The sequence below is a fragment of the Lampetra planeri genome, chromosome 12, assembly GCF_965212315.1.
Source record: "Lampetra planeri chromosome 12, kcLamPlan1.2.h2, whole genome shotgun sequence".
NCBI lineage: Eukaryota > Metazoa > Chordata > Hyperoartia > Petromyzontiformes > Petromyzontidae > Lampetra > Lampetra planeri.
This window is the reverse complement of record NC_136118.1, coordinates 4,156,758-4,179,463: the sequence shown is the minus strand read 5'-3', so window position 1 is coordinate 4,179,463 and position 22,706 is coordinate 4,156,758. Positions and strand designations below refer to the sequence as shown.

Here is a 22,706-nt window from a genome sequence, read left to right as displayed (position 1 = left end):
CGTACGCATTTGGGTTCACCCCCCTCCATGCGTACGTACTAATTTGATGGGTTATGTCTAAAGGTTTAACACCTCCTACCTGGCACCTGGCTAAAGAAGCAATGTGTCATACCTAGAGGTAAAACCTCTCATCTGTTACTTGTCGATTTGCTGAGAGCAATGCGCACCTCATGCCTCGTGGTAAACCCCTATACCTGGCACATGATTAACCATGTGCGTCGGCCAATGTGCGTCTCGTAGCTGGCGGCCAAACCTTATACCTGGCTAGCCACGTGCTTTGAGCATTATACAGAACGTTCTATATGCAGAGGTACAACCTCCACACTCGCTTGGCACGTGTTAACTCCGTGCTCAGCACAATTGTGCCGCTACACGCTTCACACCTGGCACCTGGCTTACCACGTGCTCAGGCAAGTGCGCGTGCGTCACTGTTAGGGGAGCGGTGGCGGAGCGGTTAGCGCGCTCACGGCCAACACCGGTATCTGAACCGGTTCTGGGCCTCCCCTAGGTCGACTCAGCCTCAAATTTGTAACAAAGGCCGCCGGGCGTGTTTGCTACGTCAGGCACCTCCTCGTGTGCCGTGCTGGCCTTCACAGCACGTGCCCCAACAGTCTGTTCAGGCGATAAGGTGTGGAGAGGGGGGTGTGGAGAGGGGGGTGTGGAGAGGGGGGTGTGGAGAGGGGGGGAGGAGAGGGGGGGGAGAGGGGGGGGGCGTGGAGAGGGGGTGTGTGGAGAGGGGGTGTGTGGAGAGGGGGGGGTGTGGAGAGGGGGGGGGAAGGGGGGGTGTGGAGAGGGGGGGGGGAAGAGGGGGTGTGGAGAGGGGGGGGGGGGAGAGGGGGTGTGGAGGGGGGTGTGTGGAGAGGGGGGGTGTGGAGAGGGGGGGGGTGTGGAGAGGGGGGGTGTGGAGGGGGTGTGGAGAGGGGGGGGTGTGGAGGGGGGTGTGGAGAGGGGGGGGTGGAGAGGGGGGGTGTGCGGAGGGGGGGGGGGGTGCGGAGAGGGGGGGGGGCGCGGAGAGGGGGGGTGCGGAGAGGGGGGGTGTGGAGAGGGGGGGGGTGTGGAGAGGGGGGGGGTGTGGAGAGGGGGGGGGGCGTGGAGAGGGGGGGTGTGGAGAGGGGGGGTGGAGAGGGGGGTTGTGGAGAGGGGGGTGTGCGGAGGGGGGGGGATGCGGAGAGGAGGGGGGGGTGCGGAGAGGGGGGGTGTGGAGAGGGGGGGGCGTGGAGAGGGGTGGGGGTGTGGAGAGGCGGGGTGTGGAGAGGGGGGGGGTGTGGAGAGGGGGGGGCGTGGAGAGGGGGGTGTGTGGAGAGGGGGGGTGGAGAGGGGGGGGTGGAAAGGGGGGGGGTGGAGAGGGGGGTGTGTGGAGAGGGGGGGGGGTGGAGAGGGGGGTGTGTGGAGAGGGGTGTGTGTGGAGAGGGGGGGGGGTGGAGAGGGGGGTTGTGGAGAGGGGGGTGTGGGGAGAGGGGGGGCGTGGAGAGGGGGGGGTGGAGAGGGGGGGGTGCGGAGAGGTGGGTGCGGAGAGGGGTGTGTGGAGAGGGGGGGAGACCTCTTTTAATTTGAGGTTCAAAAATCCTCGAATCTGGCACCTTGCTAAGCCGTGTTGTGCTCGGGGCAGGGACTGGGCGAGGTGGGTGGAGGGAGGTGGGTGGAGGGAGGAGGGGGCTGTGGGGGGGGAGGCCGTAGGGGGGGGGGGAGGTTGCGCGGTGACGTCACCCGGAAGCGGCGAGAGCCACCGGGCGCTGTTGACAGCTGCACGAGAACGTAGGGGACTGGGCCCCTTCAATAAAAGGTGAGGAGCGCAAACCTCACCAATCTTCACTCCCCCCTCCTCCTACCCGCCCGTTTAAAATAATTAATTTCACTTATACAGCAATAAGTACAACATAAGCACGCGCCGCCGCGCAAACTAACGCAAGTCTTGGTTGTATTCCAGTCATTGTAATGGTCGTGGTTTTTTGCTGGTTGGTTGAGAATGATGTTTACCTGTTCCAAGTGCCGAGGCGTCGCTTGCCACGATCACGTCTCGGAGTCCACTGCTGGATGAAGGGCCTCGCGCCAAGCCGCCTTCGTCGCTCGTCATTTCGAAGCATGCGGATAGATTGTTGAGGTTAATATTGCTGCTGTGGATTTCCACATGATAAGCCACTTCGTTGAGCTATCATTTGTGGCCAGGTCGCTTCTGAAAAATAAGCTAATGGCTCAGCAGACCTTGCTTGGTGAGAAAAAATTGTTTTGTTTTATTTGTATATATATATTTTTAATGATTATTGTACCATTCCTATGCCTTCCATCTCTTGGGCTGCCACTCCGTCATTAGTCAGTGGCAGTGAGATGTCAATTTCCTTGCTTGGTATGCAGGAGGTCGTGGGTTCGACACCTACCTGGACGCCTGCTGTGTATTTGGAGTTTTCGTGTTCTCCCCGTGGTCACGTGACTTTTTATTCGGGTCCTCCGATTTTTGGCTGCCGTAATTTATAATGACATTTTTTGGGGTTAGATCGCGTAAGTATAAATGTGTCGTTGACCCGCCACCACTTGACAGGCAATTAGCAAGGTTTATGATGTAAGCAAAACGTGCCGATTAATTACTACTAATGTCCACCAGTGTGTTGGAATGTAAGTCCTCAACATTTAAAATTTGAGTACGACATTTCGCTGGTGATTACATCCAGCATCATCGGGCAATTTTGCCAGAATTGGCTGCGATAAACTTTCACACGATAGGTCACTTCGTTGAGCTATCATTTTTGGCCATGTAGCTTCTGGAAAAGAGCGGTATAGCTCAGTGGGCCTTGCCTGGTAAAATATATATTTTTGATAGTTTTAAATTAGACAATAGGCCACTGTCCCTTCTAGCCATGACGTGTTCTGCCCAAGTCCCATTTCCTAACAAATTGAATGGTACAATAAACCTTCACATTTTGTTGAGAACACGTGTTGTTCTCAGTTTGTCTCTCGGTGTAATTACAAGCATCCATCGTTCCACGCTTTGTGAACTTTACAGTTTCCGTTTCCTTTTTTGTTTTGTTCATGAACTTTTACTTATTAGCCAGATACGGGTTATCAAATTGAAGTGCAAAAGTAAAAATGTCGCTGTTTGCATCTACACTGTTTTACCAGATAGTAGCCCATCAAGAATAATCACGTAGTGGAAGTCAAGGAATGGGTGAGTCAGCTCCTGTGCAGGTGCTAGGTGAATTGTTGACATCGCAGATCCCTGAGAGATGGCGGCTTGGAGAGGCCTTCATCAGGAAGTGGATTCATTAGCCTTGGATGGTGTTTATCAGGCTCTTGCCAGAGAATTATGCTTAGTCAAAACTAATTTTGCTAATTTTCAATGTTCCATCTCCACAGCGGCTGTAATCTCGCGCACGTTCCCTACTTTGTTCCTGCCGTTTCATCACTGTATCCCTTAATTTCCTTAACAGTCAATGTAATGTCTCTAATTTGTGTTTGTACCACACTGTTGTTGATGGTGGGGCGGTTCATCACTGTCACACCTACAAACATCATTTGCTTTTGGTGGGCCCTCTGATAGCCATCTACCTGCCACCAAGTGTAAACTTCACCTACGACCCTTGCCCCTTGCGTGGCTGACCACTGCTTGTGTGTTCTTGCACTGACTTCCTGAGCTACACAGAGAACTTGCAAATGTATGAGAACGATGGTTTATTGGCTTGCTACTGGCTGGCAGAAGGTGTAACAGGGTGAGCTACAAACCATGTGCTTTTTTTTTGCTGATGGTGTGCCTTTGGCTTTTATGTCTGTGTGTGTGCTCATTCGTACACTTGGACTACAGCACTTTTGCACACAGCGTCCACGAAAGACGTGATCATGACGCTAATGAAGGGCTCCTTTACATATGCCACTGGGGAGGAATACCAAGGAGAATGGAAGGAAGGTAAGGCAGCATCTACCGTTAGGTCCATGGAGAGAGCACTTTTAACCAATACCCTTTAATCAGAAGGAAATACTGTACTTTTTTTTGCTAAAAACCAAAAAAAAATTCCACTGTACAAGGCTCGATTTTCATCAAAGTGGAAAGCTGATGGAGGACACGGGGTTGGAGGTCAAAAGGGCACCTCCGGCTTATAATGCATGCTTACAAATGCTGCACTCGATTACAATTTATATGATGCACTGGTCGGTGACGGGGCCTCACAACGGCCGAGGAAAGCCTGCAGCAGTGCTGTGTGTTGTTAATGTCTCTGCATACAGGGCGAAGGCACGGGCTCGGACAGCTGAGATTCACGGATGGCACACACTATCTGGGCCAGTTTGAGAATGGGCTGTTTAGTGGCTGTGGCGTTCTCGCCTTTCCCGACGGCTCCAGGTAATGCCATCACGAAGTGACCTGATCACCTGTCAAGGGTTTGTTTCCCCCTTTCATGATCCCATCTGGGCCAATTAAACCCAAATAAACCTAATAGCGTAAAAACGAAGTTTGCAGTACAGTAGTTTTCCTTTATACATCTAAATATATTGTGGCCACTTAAGGCAGTAGTGACACGTCGGCATGACCAATTTGGCCCCAATTTGTCATATACGTCAGAGTTGATTCTCATCACACAGATGGAGCTTATAAAGTATTGTACATTTTTTTAAATGAGTGATTGAGATGATATTAAAATTAATATATACTTTGGCATCCTACCCATCACAAGTGAGTATACTGGTAATTTTGTGATTTTTTTCTCCACATACGCTTTTCACGGTTGTGATAGCCATATGTATTACAGGCATAGCTTTTCTAATCTATGCTGTTAAATTCAAAATAATTGTGAAAAGTAATTTTTTTTTAAGAATTCTGCAATGCACTTCTCATCTGTAAATGAAATTGGCATGATATTACATGCTAGATTATACATTAATACCATTAATAAAGTGTAACACTGATTTGTCACTCAAAAGTAGGCAACACATTCTTAATTTTGTATGTGATGCAGAGGCTTGTTCTTGGAATGATGGAAGTGAAAAGCCAAAATGTATCTGAAAGAGAATCGGCACTAACAAGCCTGAAAAAATGATGAAAACTATATTTGAGAACTTGTCAAATTATTGAGGATAATAAAGCAAATGTAGCCAAGAAGTTTTATATTTCATGTGCTGCATTTCTGTTTTGATTATTTTGTCAATGACATAACTTTTACGGAAAAGGAACAAAATGCATTGGTCACAGTCTAAAGGTTAGAGTAACAGAATACTCATCACACATCATATTAAATATCATTGCTAAAAGTAGCTTAGGTCATCTAGCACAAGCCAGAAAAAACTGCCAGCCTGATGTATCACCCCATTATTTTATTCGTCATCGGATTTTTCAAAGGGACATGGCATGGATTGGTGTGGATGGTTGATGAGCAAACACTATTTGGGTTGCATTTAATGTGTGTGAAAAGAAGGTCCTTAGCAGGCTGCAAATCTTTTCTGTTGTAACCTCCGTGCCTTCATTTCCAACTGTTGCCACACCATGGGAGCCAACAGATTTGCAGATATTGCAACACAAAGCCTAATTTGTTTTGCTTAATTGCAACGAAAAGAAAAATGAATGCTTCTGTTGTGTCCTCATATGATTTTTTGTAACAATGTGGCACTTGATGGTATTAATTAACCTAAAAGTACACAATAACAGAATGTACAAACGTTATCATTGTTTTCAAATATGTATCTTTTGGGTTCATCGATGCATTTTGTGGAGCATTCTGTGATTTTAGTTTTAGAACAATCCACATATTAAGTAGAATTACGTTTTTCTTAACCGCACATGTTGGAAGCTTTTCATGGCAGAAAAACTTTAGTTAAAATTAAAACTGAGCAATGTTGTCAGCATTGATTATAATTAAGGCCGTCACTGTAGTTTGTTTTGAAATACATCGGTTTTGAGAACTCTTCCGATATGAATAACAATGTAGACGTTTGACCTTAAATTCATGAGCAAAGAATAACTTTTGAATCCCGAATATGTGCAAATGTTGCTGCTGGCAATTAAGATGGCAAAGGACATCAAATTGCAGCTAAATTAGAATTTAAATAAAATGTTATCCTTGCTGCAATTGTTTGACCAAAAGGCAAGGAGGTGTAATGTTTCTATTTTGCATGTAATCACGTTTGACAGGTTCTCGCGCTTGAAGGTTGTAACGAGTTCTGACGTTTGAAACATGCGAGCGGACAGCAGTTAATATCACCGCGCTGCCAGTGGGAGTGGGCGGAATTTAGCTGTGATGGCCGCTCCACGCCGATTGTTTTGCTGGCCTCGCCTAATAAATGTCAGAATTAGCATCGCCAGGCCCTCCGCTAGCCCCTGTCAGTGCCGATGAGTGTGGATTTGCGAGTGACGGACTCGATTTGAAACGGATGAACATCATGATGCTGTGGAAAATTTGGATTGCGCATTCATTTGCAAACCTGAAAAACAAGCCCTCTGAATATATATATTTTTTAAAGAAAATGGAGCCGAACAAACTTGGTGAAAAAATAATACGTTCACCGAATACAATTTTGGACGTCATTGAGACAGCAATATAAATACAATATAATATCACCGGATCTGCCCCATTCAAAATTTGTTTACAGCAAGGCTGTACATTTCCAGTGTTTCAACTTTCACTGTACACAAAATTGAAAAATAAGCCGTGAGATATTAGATTTCAAAAATGACATCTTTTGACCTTCAAATACAAATTGTATCCTATGCAGCCATGTATTCTTTCCACTGCCAGATTATTCACTAATGGAAGACCATTGTATGGTACCCACTGCAAGAGTTAAACACATTATTATCCAAAGCAAATGACAGCAGTAAAATTAAAAAAAAATCCTACTGTAGGCTAAAACATCTCTCAGCTAACCCCCAAATGCCAGTGAAGTAAGGAATATTGTTACGAGTGCATAGGTGCTGTAATGTGAAGTGAATATTTCAAAGCAAAATGTGGGTTGTCTAATGTAAAAATATAGTAGGTCTGGGTCATACCATGCAGCTCGCGAACCTGCTATTGATTTAGGAGCAATAAGAGCAGTCGTCACTATGGTAACGCCTAGGCCTGTAACAATATAGGATAATACACGCGGAGGGTAATTGCATTAGTCTCCATGGTAACAGCGGGATTATGTGACCCTTGAGGACAGTGATTGTGTGCGATAGGTTTGGATGGCGAATAAGACGCAGGGCTAATTACACTGTGTGTGCACAAGGGCTGCACATTTGTGTGTGAAACTGCAAATGTACATATCGGTCCGTCCCTCCTTTTATTCAGATGTGTATACAGCACACGTTTTACTGTTGCGGCGAGCATGCGCGAAACCCGTCGTTGATAAGCAGCGTTGTGCATAATTCGTTTTTGTTTTTGTGAGCTCGTGTTATCAGTTTGCTTTAACAAATGTCTACTGTATGCGACTAATATTACTCGTGTGGATCCTCTGCCGAGTGCGTCTATGATGTCCATCTCTGTGTTTTGCATGAAGTCTGTACCTGCGCCAGTCCACAAGCATCTTATTGCGTGGTGCATTTTTTTTACGTTATGCAAAGTGCGCTTTGTTCAAAAATGAAGCCAAAATGAATAGGCCTACTGTTAAAATGTAGCATCTTCCAAGGCCAATGGAAACATGCGTTGGTTTTATATGTGGACCAATAGAACACAATAAAAGCACATTCTTTTGCTTTATTACTGGCCATAAGCTATCCTATTTCAGGAACCCCAAGACTTACGAATGCCATTTTACAGATATACCAAATTATTGCCCCTTAAAACCGAACCTAAATACAGAATTTAACGTGTTGTTTCGATGCTCTGTGTCATAGTGGCTGTGTGGCTCAGAGGTAGTTTCTCTCCCCCTGAGTTTCCATGATTTTAAGATTTTATCCCCATCTCGACATTTGCTATTGTCCAGGGCACGTCACATCCAAGAAAGTATGACATCCTTCCCAGGGGATGCTAAGCTTGATATCCTGTCCGCTTTTGGATTTGTAACATCCCATAACAATTTTAGTAAAAAAAAAAGCCATTTTATAGCAGCGTCATCTGCAAATTGACTACGGACACCAAGGAATAGTTTATATCCCTCTTGTGTATAATACTGTTAAGAAATTACATGAATTTGTTATCTACAGTTGGGCCCAGTAAACACTGGGCAACGCACAGAATACAGAAGGTGGTCCTGTGGCCGCAGGTGCACTTCTCATAGTTCTTGTTTGAAAAACTTGTCTCCAAACTTGCTTCCAAGTTTTTCAAACAAAATTTACTCAGTGACATTAATGGATACACAAATACACCCGTCCATATTGATTGTTGTACTTCAACAATCACGCATTGCTTTTTTGTTGACCCATCCAATTTGTCTTGGTAATCTCATCTGTTTACAGATTTGAAGGCGAGTTTTCTCAAGGAAAGTTTCATGGCGTTGGTGTGTTCTCAAGATCCGATGGGATGATGTTTGAAGGAGAGTTTAAGAACGGCCACGTGGAGGGATATGGTAAGGGGTGGCCCTTCGTGGATTTCCACCACTCGTAGAAGCTTACTGCTGAGTTTTACTTCATCTCCTCTTGGATTTCCAAGAATGTTGTGTCTGGTGTGTGCAAAGCTCATGGAAAAACCCCAACAATTACATGCGCTCGTGCACTTGCAAGCACATATTACAACTTAACAAAGTTCAAGTTACACACACATCAAAATGGGTTTTTTTTCCAATAAGTTTTTACAAGGAGTGAAATTTTATAAAGTCAATATGTTGCTCACTTGAGTTCACACACTAGGCCCTCTGGTGGAACATGAGATTTGAGATGTTTCAGTCTGATGTGACCGAACGCAGAGCGTCTGATCCCTGTCAGTGCCCATCATGCTGTAACATTTCCCAGGGCGCTAAACAAAAAAAAATCTCCTCGCCAAGACGAACCACGCCAAATGACCCTGTGACGTATTGCAGGTGACAGGCAGATATGCCACCCGAAAAAGGACTCTGAAATTGGGTGCGACAGAGCAAGCAAGCAGTCTGGCTCTCCACACTGCGCGCACACCCCTACATCTCTCGACTATGCTAATAAGGGCCTCAGGACTCACTTTAAAGTCTTGAAAAAGAGCATTTGATTGGGAAAAAACAACAGGCAAAATAAATCAACTGTTCATGTGTGTCATCTTTAGCATAAATGTTCCGGATGTATAGCTAGCAATGCAGTGCGTAAAAAAATGAAAGCATCATAAGCATTCTGTAACACAAACATGGCCCATTAAACATTTAAGTCTATAGAAATGGGGTTCTCTGCAGGGAATCTTGAGTGATGTCCAGCTTTTTCCCCTCTTTTCTGCTTAAGTATTGCATTTTCGATGGAGTCTAAACAAATTGCTGTGTTGTTGTGAATGGTGGAAATTGCAATACTTATTTTAAAAAGCAGTTTGACCACTTAATAATGTCTCTTTTTCGAACAGGTTTGCTGACCTTCCCAGACGGTTCCAATGGCTTGCCGCGGAACGAAGGTATTTTTGAGAACAATAAGTTGTCCAAGCGTGAGAAGTGTGGGGCCATTGTCCAGAGAGCTCAGGCTGCAGCAAAGACAGCCCGTGGCCTTTCTGTGTGAATACGCTAAATTCCCATGTGATCAGGTTTTTCGCCCAAAACTAGGACATTTGGCGTTCTTTAGAAGTGGACGCAGATGTGAGAAGAATGTTAGATTACGTCTATAATCTCAGAGCGATTGATTTTCTTTGCAATGTGGAGAAAAATATATTATCATTTCATAAAATGTACCATGTTGTGGCTCATAGTTTTATTTTAATTATTTTTATTTAAATCTATTCACTGTTCAATGAAATGCTCTGGATCACACACCTGTCAATGGCATTTTGAAAAACATAGCCTGACCTATTTTTATTCAAATTGCGGTATGATTAAAATAAATTCCACATAAAAATCTGAATTTAATATGCCGCAGATGTATTATATACACTTTCGAAGAAGAAAAAAATCCCCAATACATTTCAATAACTGAAGTATAATTATAAAGCTCTGAAACATGAAGATAAAACCAAGCACAGTACATCTGTGTTGTTACAATAAAAAGTATTGGCTAAACTGTAAAAAAATATATCATTTTTTGTTTTAATTTCCTCTCTAGATCAAGTATGGCTTAGAAAATTAGTTACAGATGGAAGTGTGATATTTTTATATTGTCCTTTGTTGGATAGTGGATAAGGGGTGGGCATTTGTCATGATGATAACCGCTCAAGTGATTTATATAAAAATATCAGTCTATGCATGGGTATTGTGTATATAAATCTGCAAGGGCACAGATGTATTTAAACATTTTACCGTGATCCAACGTAAGATGTGTAAAATGTCCTATTCTTGAAGGCATAACATTTCCTGTTCTTCACAAAGGCTAAAAATCAAATGGACTGTGCTTTTTTGAATGTGCCTTTGCAGATTTTCAGTTGACCCTTACCAGCACGTTACTTTTCTGTCCGGTTGGTATGCATGCTGAAAGGACTCCTTATGTTTACCTTTGTGCTGCATTCGCCCATTTTTTTCTTCTGGCAATAAGACGCCCTCTTGTGTATTTATTACAGATTTGCATTTTTTATACTTAGAAAAAGGTACCGGTTTTGGCTGTGAAAATGATTGCACTCGCTTTGTAGAACATTGGTTTTTCTGATAAACATTTGCCATGCTTCTGCTGGAAAATTGTTGTCGAATTAAACCAATTAGTACGAATTCCAAACAATATGCACTCGCACCTGCATGCAAAGCACCAAACGAAGCCTGTCTGCTATGGAAAACAGCTCATTAAGTAGTCATGTGTGTTGAGTAAGAGTTTTATCACTGTATATGTATCGGTCCTCGACTTTTTCATTTACCTTATTCACGTTTTATTTTCAGTGTAACTTACATTATTGTGTCATTTATAAATGTGTTTGCAATAAACGGTTTGGATTCATACATTGAAATTCATGAACAATTACATCCTTCTTGGAATTTCTTACAGGGATATGTACATGTAAAGAGGCCCCCTTTTTCACTCCACCGCTGGATGAGGGTATCTTGGGAACCCGGGGCTATTTGACCATACTTCACGTTGGTCGGTTGGGGGCTGCTAGCTCAAATGTCATGCAGGGATATACACAGACGCAATCCCAGATGAAGGCTTTAGCGAGACCCCCACACAGCATCTAAACCCAGTCTGATCACTTGATTAAAGATTGATTGAGCGAATTGTGTGCACACCATGTCACGGCCAATTTATAGACTAAATCATGCGTTAACGGCGTGTCTGAGAGCATTGTGGATGCGTTCTGGTGTTAAGTCAACTAATTCACTTATTTAACACACATAGGATACACCGTATCTCTTCCGTCGCTTATTTTTTTGTAATTACATTAGTCTTTTCTCCAACCTGTCATAATATACTTTTAGAAAAGGCGGATTGTTTTACTGTAGCAATCTCTGCCAGTCAGTTGGATTTCCCTTGTACGTGTGTACCGTTAGCACTCTCCTTGGACGAGTCTTTCACGCTTTTTTGTTTGAATATGTGCACAGAATAGCACGTTTTACTCTTCGGCAAAATATCACGTGCAGATATTCAGCGGCTCTTACACTTTCAAGCCGAATACAGAGGTAATGTTTTAATCGATGATTTTAATAAACTGGCACGTCTCTCCCCATCTGTTTTCCGTCGCCCTTTGTCTCTCCGTCTATTATTTCGCCCTCGACATCCGATTCCACCTGTGTCTCTTTGTTTCTCCTTCTATGTCCCCCCTCTGTTACCACCTGTCTTTCCCACTGCCTCTTGCTTCCTCTCTGTGCCCCCCCCTCCCCCATCTACTTTTCTGTCTTTCCTGTATCTCAATCTATGTTTGCGTCTGCATAATCCGTCTGTCAGCGTACCCACTGCCTCGTCTCTAACTACCGTTTGTGCTCGAGGTGGCGGTTGTTGTGGAAAGCTCCTGTCGACTTCTCATTTCCTCCCGTCCCCACCACCTTTGGCGCAGTGCTCAAAATCCAGTTATGGATTCAACTGAATACGAATACACACAAAGTGCTTCTCGCCACAAATCAGCCACGAATGAACCACAATTCCGTGCTGGTCTCGTCAAGGAGCATAAACCATCAGGCGAATTCCGGTCATCCTCGCAGCAGTGGCTTTTGGATAGCCATCGAACAAAGGCGGTGGTCACTGCATCGCGCACTTTCAGATGAACTTCTGCCGACGTTTGAAACGCTCTTCTTTCCGATACTCGGAAGCCACTGGAGCTGTGCACTTTAAAATATAGATTGAAAAATAATTTCTTAGGAACCGCTTTTTGTTCAGTTTGTCCTTCCCGCGCACCTCCGATTAGCACGGTTGGCTACATACGGTGCGAAAGAAGTTCAACAATTACATGCAGCAGTTAGGAGAAAACCCATTCAATCGGAAGGCAGAGCGAATATTCAATGCACAAATACCAAATTTGAGTCGCGTTAGGCGCGTAAGGGGATCCGTTTTAACGCGTGTATGCCTGGGGCTACGCTGACACATATAGTGGAGACTGCAAAAATAATTGGCTTACGACTGACTCAAAGGACCATAAGCGCACAGAGAAATCCCACCTGGATGGGTATAACAACGTCAGCTTAATGCATTTTTTCTCACATTGAATTTAACTGAATCGCCCATGTTGATTTTTTTGGATAGATATATATGTGTGGCGACCGTTTTGAGAACAATTCAATTCACAGCGATAAGAGGTGTTTTTTGGATTCCACACGGCTTTCTCGTGACGAAATTAATGTACAAAATCACGGCGCATAAATGTGACCACTAGACGGAGCCCTCGCACCGCGCCACGTTGAGCACGCGGTCCCCCCCCCCCCCCCCGGTACACACACCACTTCATCGGCACGCAGTTGTCGAAGACGATTACATCTCGCACGAGGGCCACATGGGGTTGCAATTAACGGGTTAAGCCCAACAAACACAAAGCGAGTCGCCGCTGCACTTGAATCGCACGAAGGTGAATCGTTTTTTTTGGGGTACAATTTTCAACACCGAAGAGCCCGGCTTCGGTTGCAGGCAATAATGAGTGGGGTTGTTTCTCATTAAGGCCACAGTCGAACACGTGCCGATAAATGCTGGAGGTCACATCCCACTTACCCTTGTGCGTAGCAATTTTGAACTGTCGCGCAGATATATGTCACCAAAACGCACATGTATATATGTCCCATGGTATTTTGATTTAAATTACCTTGCAGCAGGTCCTTCCCATAAAATTAGATGTATGTCAAGAACACCCAAAGTCCATGCTGGCACGTGCCCGCGTTTGTGAATCCGAGGCTCTCGATGCAGGCGTTGGGTGTAGCGGGAGCGATCGAGTGTGCAGGCGGTGCAACTGCACCGTAGGGGCCCACATACGCTCGGGGCGTTACGAAGAGGGGGCTGGAAATTGTTCTGGGGAGAACCCCGTTTAATTCCCTGCACCAGGTCCATGCCAACCACGGTCTCTCATCATCTCTCCACCTCTATGTCCATAGTCCATGTGGGTCCAGGCCAGAGATTTTACTTGTAGGTGCAATATGAGGTTGGCAATAACTTTATTGGTTTACAATTTCATTAGGTGGCCGACAGCAATGAATTGAGGGATACACATCGGAAATCTGTAGGTTAGAAAATAATCCACTCGTGTTAGCCGCATAAATACACCAGTGCAACTCAAAGTTTGCGACCTTAAGTGGTATCAATTTTAGCTTTGATCCATGGACTACCCACTATCTATCTCCACTCTCTCCCCAATGCCACCATAACTTTCATCCACGGCCAACGTCAAACCCAGCCGTAACAACAGCGCGGTGAGATGGATACGGGAAGACAATGAGAGAGGGAACAGGAATAATTCCAACAATCAACCCCCGACTAACGGCGCTTATCTTTCTTTCGAGACCGATCAGGGAAAATGCCATACACGCGCGCAACGAGAAATTGTTGCTCTCTCAGGCTCGTGTGTGTGTGTGCGCGCGCGCGCGCAAGTAAGTCGCCTGCCGCGTGAAGTTGTACTCAACATTGTGGAGACGCGGCTTGCTTAATTACATAATCCGATCAAGTGAGATAATGAGACAGCATCATCTCGTCGCAGAGACAGCGTCGCCACACGCGCAGTCCCCACCCACCCCACCCCCTCTTTTAACCAGTTAAATCATGATACCAATAGTAATGCTCAGCCGTTTGTTAATCCACTGCTGGATGTATGTTTGTGCGCTGAACTTCTTTTGCACCGTACGTAGCCAACGGTGCTAGTCGGAGGTGCGTGGGAAGGACAAGAAACGAAACGAAAAGCAGTGATAACGAAATTAGTTTTAAATCTCGATTTAAAATTACATAGCTCCAGTGGCTTCCTAACATCGGAAGAGCGTTCCAGACGGCCACGGAAGCGCATCTGAAAGCGTGCGATGCGGTGACCGTCTTTGTTCGATGGCTAGCCAAAAGCCGCTGCTGGGAGAATAACGTGAGTTGGCGTGATGACGTGTGCTCATTGACGAGATCAGCACGATGGTGTTGTGCTTCATTTGTGGCACGCAGATTGTGTGTAACGAGGGCGACCTTATAATGGTTGTGGTTGATTCTTCATCACAACGTAGCTCGGAGCGAGTTGATGAGTCCAGGATCAAGTCAAATGTGTTTCCAGTATCTGTAGTGGACTGCTTGTTTACCAAGAAAAGCCTCACCGAGCCTTAACTATTTTTTTCAGGAGGGTCCTGCCAAGTTTTAGCAGTAGGGGGCGATGTTGCTGTTGCGTGTAATCCCAATTGAGTGATGTTCAGCATTTGAATGTTTGGCCAATACCAGTTCCATTTATATTATCTATAGGAGGAAACGAGAGAACCCGGAGGAAATCCATGCTCACCAGGGGGAGAGAACTCCACACAGAAAGGCGGCCGAGTCGGGAATCGAAGGCAGTATATTCTCACTGTGAGGCACGAATGTTCCCACTGCACCACACTGCCGCCAAAAATCACTCGCCAGTGATGTTAGCCGTGGCCGGAAAACGAACCCAGGTGTTCAGGTTCGTACAGTACTTCAAAGTGGGCGAACCATTGGTCGCACTGATAATTTCTCCCGAAGCGTGTTGAGAGATCTTATTCCTTCATGTTTTCGTATTTTACTTATTGTTTTGTTTTCTATGCGTCCGAGAGGGCATCCGTTGGGGAGATGGAGCGATGAGGTCAAGTCATGTGTAGGATTATTAGATCATAGGATCGCTAGGGATGGTGGCATCTTGCTGATGCCTTTATCCAGCAGTGGATTGTTCATGGCTGTTGATATCCTGTGCCTGTATGTCGTTGTTATGGAGCATTGCATTGTTATTTTTTGGCTATTCTCGTTTCTAAATCTGGATTTCCATTTAAAAAACACGACCTTTAGACTCAGCGGGCTCTTTTGGTTACAAATAAGGGATTGAATGATTAAAAAAAGTCAATTGCGGTAAAGACTCTTTCTCAGGGAGACCTGTAACAAAATTCCTCATTCCATCAACACCAAAGCCTCCCCAGACAATATAGAGACCTTGGGCTCATAATGTTGAAATTCCAAGCAGTAATTGTCAATGTGTCAAAAGATGTGTTGCTCTTCAGGGACACTTGGAGTACATGTAGCACAAATCTAATGCCGAATTTTAATTCAAAAACGACTTTGCAGTTCAGTGCAGTGCAATATTTGAAGTGGTTAAGAGCCAGAGATGATTAATGTTTTCAATGAATGTCTATGCCTCTATTTCCCCAATCCAACTTTCGCAAAGAAAACATTTCCCCTCAACATAATGTATTTGGTTACTCCATTCAATCTTAGCGTAGCTTGTACCATTTTTGGAAACTGCTTTTACTATTTCTAAATACATTTATTTTGGATTTTATTTACCAACACTTAGATGACTGTATATTTTTTACGGACTAATATGTATACAAATTCTAGACATGATGCCATCTCAGACAAGCTGGTGGCAGGTTGTTAGAACAAACAAAAGGAAATGTACACGACACATTGAATGAACGACTTAATAAAGAAGTCAGCAAGTTGGACTCAAGATAAATACTGGATAGTATTCCCAAAGCAAACGTCGTGTACAGCTGTTTTGTTCAGCAAGTGAAGATGTATGCATGTTGAACTTCTTTCGCGCCGTACGTAGCTGACCGTGCTAATCGGAGGTGCGGAAAAATATATACGTTGGAGGGATACAATTAAACAAAACACATTGGAGCATGCATACCTAGGGATATTGAAAGGTAATACCTAGGGTTATTGAAGGTAGACTGGGATCAACATGATGAAATAAAGTGGACAAGAGTACATTGGAAGAGTACTTTTGGAAAATGTAAATGCAACATACCAATGTGTCTACTGCAGAACGTTTTAAATCGGTGTTCTTTACCTGTTACGACATGGATCAGAAACACGGACATAGACAAAAGAAAATAGAACACAGTATTTAAATTGAACAAAGAAGCAGGGGGAGATGCATGCTTAGAATTTCACTGAGAGAGAAAAAAACCCTGGTGGATCGGGTAACAATTTAAATAAATCGTGTTGACTGATGAAAAGTAGCGGAGTTTTTGGGAAGGGCACTTTGCTAAGAGGGATGATGGCCAGCGGTCGAGATTAACAAAGGAGTGGCAGCCACAGAAGGTAACAACACCAGAGAGGTCACACTCATTACACACAAAGTACTTGCCACAAATGAATCACAATACCTTGCTGATCTCAAGGAACATAAACCATCACGTGATCTCCAGTCATCCTCATCAGCGGTTTTTGCATAGCCATCGAACAAAGACGGCCACTGCATCGCGCGCGTTCAGATGCGCTTCTGCGGCCGTCTGGAATGTTCTTCCTTTCGATATTAGGAAGCCGCTGGAAATATACACTTTTAAATCTCGATTGAAAACTAATTTCTTTCGAACTGCTTTTTTATGTTTCGATTCCATCATTGGAACCTCATTTGCCAGTAGCAAAATATGATAATTGGTTTTTTACCCTTTTATCTGGCAACAATACTGACACCTTTTTTTTACAAGGAGTCATTCATTTCATTCCGACTGCAAGTATTGTGGTCAATGCAAACATGACTCCTTGTAAAAAAAGGTGTCAGTTTTGTTGCCAGATAAAAGGTAAAAAAAACAATTATCATGTTTCGTTGTTGTCTTTCCCCCCGCACCTCCGATTATCACGATTGGCTACGTCGTGCGAAAGAAGTTCAACATACACACAGCGAGCATCTGCCGCAGAGACGGGAGCGGCGAAGTCAGCTCGAATTATTGCATCACGGTACAATGAGAGATGGTGACAAGCTTGGGGGGAGTTCTTCATGGAGGGGTGGATGGATCGTGGCTAGTGATTGATGATGATGTCATGCTAGCGAGGGGTTGCAGTTCCATAAGGCGAGCGGAGATAGCCATATTTACCAATGCCTTAAAAAACAATTTTATTGTGTACATTTTTATTAAAGAAGACTTGAAACAACCGCTGGGTACATTGAATACAATTTTACATCGCAAGCGACAGACACAAATTTGTGATCACTCCAGATGCGTTCAAATTAAACCAACCGACGTTCGCCTTCCAGATTGTTACAACTAATCCCCCAAGAAAACAAGCATTTGTTGCTATACAGTATTGTTAATATTACATTTTATATAGTTTGTTCTTTTTTTAATATAGCATTGTAATTATGTAGAAAAAAAGAGAAAAATAACGCATAACAACCGCTATCATACAACTCCACGTCGGTATACATTACACACTACATCATGTGTTACTTTCAGTGAGATCTAAACGGCGCAATTTCTGGTTTGTAAACCGCAGCAACTTATTGAGGCCAGGTTTTTCGAATGTGTGTGTGTTCGTATTTATTTATTATTTTCGCCCCCCCTCCTCTCCCCATCGCTCTGCTACCCACCCAGCCTATAACAGCTCTAAATGACTTCCACTGATCTGGCTTGAAAGCACAGCACGGGCAAAGTTGTTAACACAGCGGGCAGACACGTGCATCGAGCCACCGTCAGAGCCACTCAAAACCAGTGGAAGCCACGCGGGCGGGCACATTTATCAATCGGCAAAATGTACGGTCACATGTGGCCCACGTGGCGTGTAGGCGGCAGGGGTGTCCCGTGGGACCCACGTAGTCTTAGGTGGCAGGGGAATGCATTTTGCCGAGAGTCGATTTTTAGGTTAAACATTTTTTTTTACTCCTCTCATGCATCGTGTTCACTGTGGTGGACCGACTGCTGCAAATTATATGACAGGTATGAAATTATATTGATTTTTTTTCTCAAACAAATTCTGTGGGTGTTTCTTCTGACTCCAAATGTCGCATTAACATCACAGATAATTGGATTTTTTTCTCTGCCACAAATTATGTATGTGAAAGTGTTAAATTCGCGACGTAGCAGCGTATCAGCCAACAGAGGCATGAATTGTACACACAATGTATTTACACTGTATGTACAGGGACATGGAATAATGTTGTTAACATATGCATTTCATTCTATGTCTGTTGATGTGTATGTTGTTTAGCGTTGCACGCTCGTATGCAATGGCTGAGGTCCACAATTGTTGGGTCCAATACGGGTCTCTACAAATTCTAAAACCACCGTTTTAGTAAGATGTCTTGCCATATTTTGAATCTTAAGTTAGTCGGCCAAATCCCTCTCTTCATGAACAGGCCAAAACGCATTGCTTTGGCAATTTGCCTCATTGGTAATTGAGGCTTAGGTACTTGTTTTAGAAAATCTGGCAAAATGTACATTTGTCAACATGGGAATCTGGATCCCAATGTAGATGTATTTGTCGTTATTGTTTATAATAAGAATGTAACCTAATCGCGCCAACTGGAGTTGCTGGAAATGTTGTTGCATATGGTGCCTCTGCACGTCACTCCCACACGTGGTACGTGCACCTTCATCAGTGGCAGCAGAACAAAGTGCACATATCCACACTCGGCCAGCTTTCTTGGGTCGTCTCAATTCCCACGATGACATTTTATACCACCGTTCTTCCTTCTACTGGAACAAAAGAAAAACGTGGCCATCGATGTATGCATGTATATACTGTATGGGACAGAGAGCACATTCCTCCCTCTGGTTTATTTGCACCCTGATAATTCGCCCAGCGTGGAAGAGTTAGGTCTAAATACCGTCTGGAGGAGCTATATGGCAGAGGTGTGGACTCGAGTCATGTGACTTGGACTCGAGTCAGACTCGAGTCATGAATTTGATGACTTGCGACTCGACTTGGACTTGCATAACAATGACTTTGTCCCACCTATGAGATGTGGACTCGAGTCATGTGACTTGGACTCGAGTCAGACTCGAGTCATGAATTTGATGACTTGCGACTCGACTTGGACTTGCATAACAATGACTTTGTCCCACCTCTGCTATATGGAGTTACGGCTAGTTGAGGACCTTCCCGCCTCATCAGCAGCGGCATGAGCAAGCAACTGTAAGGGTGCACCTTTACCTTTTGAATTCCCCTACCCGGACAATATGCCAAAGGCATTGGAACATTTCCTATAGCAGTCGTTACTCTGGACGGCTACAACACTGGGTGCTTCTTGTGTCTCTCCTCTCAAAGCACAAGGTGCCGGGAAGCTTAATTGGGGGTTTTCTCCTAACTTCATCGCTGAAGGTCCTATGACATTAATTCATTCATTAAATAACGTATATCTATTTTGACCATGGTTCGTTAAGCTGCACTTCCAGAGTACCCTTATAATTTTCGTGAATATTCCCATGGGTTGACGTGGGTAAAGTGGACTTGGCCACAGTAAAATCAAGTGCTGAATGGGGTTGTTATTTGCGATCCTTTACCCTGATAAATCACAAACCCTGCTAATTTCAGAGGCGTTCGTTGGCCCCCAATTCTCAGAAGCGTTCTGCGCTCTTGTATAGAATCAACCACTTGCGTTCACTTAAACAGCTCGATCTTTACGTCGGGGTTGAAAGAAATGAAAATTCTGTGCTTGGTTTAATAAATGTTCGGATCTTCTTTCATTATTTCGGGTTTGTTTTGGTCCAAATTGTCCACCTCGTGATGCCTCGCGCCCGGTCACGTTAAAATTTAAAAAAGGAAAACTAAGTCTGTTGGGCTAATTAGACAAAAAAAAGACATTTAATAATACGTAAATTGTTTAAGTTGTTAGTACTATTATACCTTTATCGATAGCCTTATCCTGTTACAATTCTGCTATACAAAAATACAGAAACAAATTATAAATAATATATTAAACGTTTCAAGCCTTTTCTTTTTTTCTCTCTCTGCCAGACAGAAGCCGTTAATGGTGTTAGCTCAAGCGGTATATCCAAATGCGATACATTTGCAAACGACTGCATTAGTGCGTGTCTTCTAGAGTTTTTTGTTATCACTATTAATCAAATAAACAACAACGAATGCATTTGATTTGAGCAAAAGTACACGCTGGCGACAGGAACCAAATGAAGTTTGGCGAGAGTCGTTAAATCTGCAAGATTATTGGCAAAAGGGCGGCGGGTTGGGGTTTCTTGTTGGGTATCCGACGCACCTGTTGATTAAAAGTACGCATCTGTTTTTTTTTTCTCAAACCAAATCCAAACAAATACTGGAGAGTCAATACCGCACTGCACACACACCAAAAAAAAAACCTATTTCAGTAAAAAAAAGTTACAGAAACATTTGATTTACACAGGTTATAACGGTATTTCACTATTTCGGGTCAAATCTACAGACAGCAGTTACGTGTCGTTCAGACGGTCTGTTTAAACGCTCCGATGTTTGCACTCACAATTTAAGTCATTACAAAATCCCCCACAAACCACCTGGTGGAAAGTCGTAAAACTCAAGACGAAACAGGCGAAAGCGAGAGGTTACCGAGGCCATTTCTTCTGAAGTCACCTCAAACTTCTTCACTCGTAATGCCTCCCTTCCCCCCCCTGCCCCTCTTCAAGCTGAACTCTAACATCCGGAGTTGACGACTCGTTGCAGGAACGAAGAGTCTTGAAGTCTTCTACGGATAGCGGTGCAGACAAACAGTAAAGGAGTGGGAAAAAAAAAAAACTCCATTGTCTAATGTATCATTATCATTATGATTCCTCTGTTATAACATCAGTTTTTTTAAGAAGTCTGTGAGGCGGCTTTTCCTCATTGGCTTTTCTCTTCGTAAATCCGTGGAGCGGTCAGATAGGCCACGGGGGTGGAGGTGGCGGTGATGTCTCGCGCATGGGACGTTGTCCTGCCCGTCGGTAGCCGCGCGCAGGCGCTGAAGTGGGTGGTGGGGTCGGGAGGGAAGAAGGGGAAGCTTCGGGCGGACGGGGATTTGATGCGGAGAGGCGAGCGGATCCTCAATTTCGGCAGAGCCTCAAACTGCTTCCGCGAAGCGACGTGGCGGCGACTTCAAGGCAAGACTGTGTGCGCCCCCCCCCATGTCGTGATTGGAAGGTTCTCTCCCCCCCCCCACCTATTGAACCACGTTGAAGCTAAAAAAAACAACCGTTCGGCTAAGAGAAATGTGATTCTGATTGAGCTGTGGAATAATAAAAAAATATCACCGAGGAATAAATGTACAGGACGCATATACGGTACGTGAACGTGCACCCCGTGTTTCATAACGACTGTAGTTCTACCGTGAACACCTTTTTAAATGTGTTCCTCCTCATCTTAAAGTCGTACGAAAGTGTGCTTGTTAGAAACTGGGCCTTCTGCACCCTCCTTTAAAGGTTCTCCCATTCACACACGAACCGACATGCGGCGTGCACTCCAACTGCGCTACAGATCCACCTGCTGCCGCTTACATCCCTGTGTTCTTTTTTGTACGGAGCCCTGCAAGTTCTACGCAGGCACTGCTGGAGAGTCACGACCGCCCCCCCGCGCTGGCATTCATCACGAAACAACTCCGCATGTTGTTCTGTGCAATAAGTTCTAGTACTCGTTTGTCCTTGCATTGTTGCTGGGCGTCGCTTTGAAGGCGCCTAGATTCACTCACCTCTCGAAGGCGAATGGAATAAGAGAATTAACAGGTCGGTCGGTCGGTGCGGTGGTGGGGTATAAATGTGCAATCGCTCGCTTACGCACGATTGTGGGGTGGGTGGGTGGGGGGGGGTGGAGGAACTGCGCGGAGCCATCAGCCCCAACTTATTTATGGGTGGCAGCGCCCACAGCCGCACTTAACCACCTTCTCCACCTCCTCGAAGAAGGAGGAGCCGTCGGTGCACTCGAAGGCGTAGCGGCGGCGCTTCGTGCGCAGCGCCGCGCAGCACTGACCGCCGCCGCCGCCACCGCCCCCGCCTCCGCCCGTGCCCTCGCAGCTGCCCTTGCAGTCGACGCGCGACACCTCCTGCACGCTCTGGCACGCGGCGTAGCCGCGCTGCTTCTGCAGCCTGCCCAGCACGCGCTCGCCGCGGCACGACACTTCTGTGGGAAACGGTGGCGGGCGGGGGGGGGGGAAGGTGGTCCAGACCACGTAAGGGGGAGGCGGGGGGGGATGGTGCGGGGGTAGGTAAAACAAACAGGAGCGTTAAAACAAATGAGGGGCATGCGATTTTGCTTTCCGCAGTTTTTTGCCGCCGACTATAAATTGTCATTAGCCTAACGACAGCGGGCAACGGTTAAATTGTCGACCGCACATTAATTTAAAGCGGCGGGGCGAGCGCGCGCACTCACGCACGCGGTGGCAGAGCCGTGAAATGTATTTTTGGAGATTATAATGAGGGCTGGTGGGTGAAGGTCTTGG

General features: G+C 45.1%; 2 protein-coding genes across 3 annotated transcripts in view; one reads left to right on the top strand and one right to left on the bottom strand.

The window, feature by feature from the left end:
- Window positions 1-1,695: 1,695 nt before the first annotated feature.
- MORN4 (MORN repeat containing 4) lies at window positions 1,696-10,942 on the top strand. Its single transcript, XM_078599212.1, has 5 exons — window positions 1,696-1,783; window positions 3,794-3,895; window positions 4,213-4,327; window positions 8,354-8,463; window positions 9,414-10,942. Exons 2-5 carry the CDS (start codon window positions 3,829-3,831, stop codon window positions 9,560-9,562), a joined length of 441 nt encoding a protein of 146 aa, XP_078455338.1. The 5' UTR covers window positions 1,696-1,783; window positions 3,794-3,828; the 3' UTR covers window positions 9,563-10,942.
- A 6,482-nt stretch (window positions 10,943-17,424) lies between these two features.
- LOC144721532 (slit homolog 2 protein-like) overlaps window positions 17,425-22,706 on the bottom strand; it is a 188,185-nt gene continuing 182,903 nt past the window's right edge. For both annotated transcript variants that reach the window (XM_078599210.1, XM_078599211.1), the window contains one exon: window positions 17,425-22,387. In XM_078599210.1, coding sequence (XP_078455336.1) covers window positions 22,113-22,387 — 275 coding nt within the window. In that variant the 3' untranslated portion in view covers window positions 17,425-22,112. The remainder of the gene's footprint in view (window positions 22,388-22,706) is intronic.